Source organism: Lepidothrix coronata, unplaced genomic scaffold (genome assembly GCF_001604755.1).
Source record: "Lepidothrix coronata isolate B3197 unplaced genomic scaffold, Lepidothrix_coronata-1.0 Scaffold889, whole genome shotgun sequence".
NCBI classification, from domain to species: Eukaryota; Metazoa; Chordata; class Aves; order Passeriformes; family Pipridae; genus Lepidothrix; species Lepidothrix coronata.
In genome coordinates this window covers 6,624-8,874 of record NW_016691069.1, presented here as the reverse complement: position 1 = coordinate 8,874, position 2,251 = coordinate 6,624, and the positions used below count along the sequence as shown (strand labels likewise).

The 2,251-nt window shown below is 61.7% G+C and overlaps 1 protein-coding gene across 1 annotated transcript in view; it reads left to right on the top strand.

Annotated features, from left to right (window-relative positions):
- Window positions 1-88: 88 nt before the first annotated feature.
- LOC108510436 (basic salivary proline-rich protein 3-like) overlaps window positions 89-2,251 on the top strand; it is an 8,203-nt gene continuing 6,040 nt past the window's right edge. Inside the window, exons 1-2 of the mRNA XM_017840113.1 lie at window positions 89-184; window positions 1,804-1,867. Of these exons, the coding sequence (XP_017695602.1) occupies window positions 89-184; window positions 1,804-1,867 (160 nt within the window). The remainder of the gene's footprint in view (window positions 185-1,803; window positions 1,868-2,251) is intronic.

Here is a 2,251-nt window from a genome sequence, read left to right as displayed (position 1 = left end):
TGTCTATGGGGCACCATCAGCACCATGGCAGAGGCTGCACACACCATGCTCAGCCAAAATGTGAGTGTGGGGCATCTATGGGGCGTCTATGGGGCTGGGGAGTGTCTATGGGGTGTCTATGGGGTGTCTATGGGGCACCATCAGCACCATGGCAGAGGCTGCACACACCATGCTCAGCCAGGACGTGAGTATGGGGCATCTATGGGGCATCTATGGGGCTGGGGAGTGTCTATGGGGTGTCTATGGGGTGTCTATGGGGCACCATCAGCACCATGGCCGAGGCTGCCCACACCATGCTCAGCCAGGACGTGAGTCTGGGGGCATCTATGGGGCATCTATGGGGCATCTATGGGGCTGGGGAGTGTCTATGGGGTGTCTATGGGGTGTCTATGGGGCACCATCAGCACCATGGCAGAGGCTGCCCACACCATGCTGAGCCAGGACGTGAGTGTGGGGGCATCTATGGGGCTGGGGAGTGTCTATGGGGTGTCTATGGGGTGTCTATGGGGCACCATCAGCACCATGGCAGAGGCTGCACACACCATGCTGAGCCAGGACGTGAGTCTGGGGGGAGATGTGGGGCATCTATGGGGCATCTATGGGGCTGGGGAGTGTCTATGGGGTGTCTATGGGGTGTCTATGGGGCACCATCAGCACCATGGCAGAGGCTGCCCACACCATGCTCAGCCAGGATGTGAGTGTGAGGCATCTATGGGGCATCTATGGGGCTGGGGGGTGTCTATGGGGTGTCTATGGGGTGTCTATGGGGCGCCATCAGCACCATGGCAGAGGCTGCCCACACCATGCTCAGCCAAAATGTGAGTGTGGGGGGAGATGTGGGGCTGGGGGGTATCTATGGGGCACCATCAGCACCATGGCAGAGGCTGCCCACACCATGCTGAGCCAGGACGTGAGTCTGGGGCATCTATGGGGGGAGATGTGGGGCTGGGGAGTGTCTATGGGGTGTCTATGGGGCACCATCAGCACCATGGCCGAGGCTGCCCACACCATGCTGAGCCAAAATGTGAGTCTGGGGGCATCTATGGGGCATCTATGGGGCTGGGGAGTGTCTATGGGGTGTCTATGGGGTGTCTGTGGGGTGTCTATGGGGTGTCTGTGGGGCTGGGGGGTGTCTATGGGGCACCATCAGCACCATGGCAGAGGCTGCACACACCATGCTCAGCCAAAATGTGAGTGTGGGGGCATCTATGGGGTGTCTATGGGGCTGGGGAGTGTCTATGGGGTGTCTATGGGGCACCATCAGCACCATGGCCGAGGCTGCACACACCATGCTCAGCCAGGATGTAAGTGTGGGGGGCATCTATGGGGCTGGGGAGTGTCTATGGGGCACCATCAGCACCATGGCAGAGGCTGCACACACCATGCTCAGCCAAAATGTGAGTCTGGGGGGAGATGTGGGGCTGGGGGGTATCTATGGGGCACCATCAGCACCATGGCCGAGGCTGCACACACCATGCTCAGCCAGGACGTGAGTCTGGGGGGAGATGTGGGGCATCTATGGGGCTGGGGGGTGTCTATGGGGTGTCTATGGGGTGTCTATGGGGCACCATCAGCACCATGGCAGAGGCTGCCCACACCATGCTCAGCCAAAATGTGAGTCTGGGGGGAGATGTGGGGCTGGGGGGTGTCTGTGGGGTATCTGTGGGGCTGTGGGGTGTCTGTGGGGCTGTGGGGTGTCTGTGGGGTGTCTATGGGGCTGTGGGGTGTCTGTGGGGTATCTATGGGGTATCTATGGGGCTGTGGGGTGTCTATGGGGCAGCCCCACATCCCTGTGCCCCCCAGGTGCGGGTGTGGGTGTTCCCCGAGGGCACCAGGAACCACAGCGGGTCGATGCTGTGGGGTGTCTGTGGGGTATCTATGGGGTATCTATGGGGCTGTGGGGTGTCTATGGGGCAGCCCCACATCCCTGTGCCCCCCAGGTGCGGGTGTGGGTGTTCCCCGAGGGCACCAGGAACCACAGCGGGTCGATGCTGTGGGGTGTCTGTGGGGTGTCTGTGGGGCTGTGGGGTGTCTGTGGGGCTGTGGGGTGTCTGTGGGGTATCTATGGGGCTGTGGGGTATCTATGGGGCAGCCCCACATCCGTGTGCCCCCCAGGTGCGGGTGTGGGTGTTCCCCGAGGGCACCAGGAACCACAGCGGGTCTGTGCTGTGGGGTGTCTGTGGGGTATCTGTGGGGCTGTGGGGTGTCTGTGGGGCTGTGGGGTGTCTGTGGGGTATCTATGGGGCTGTGG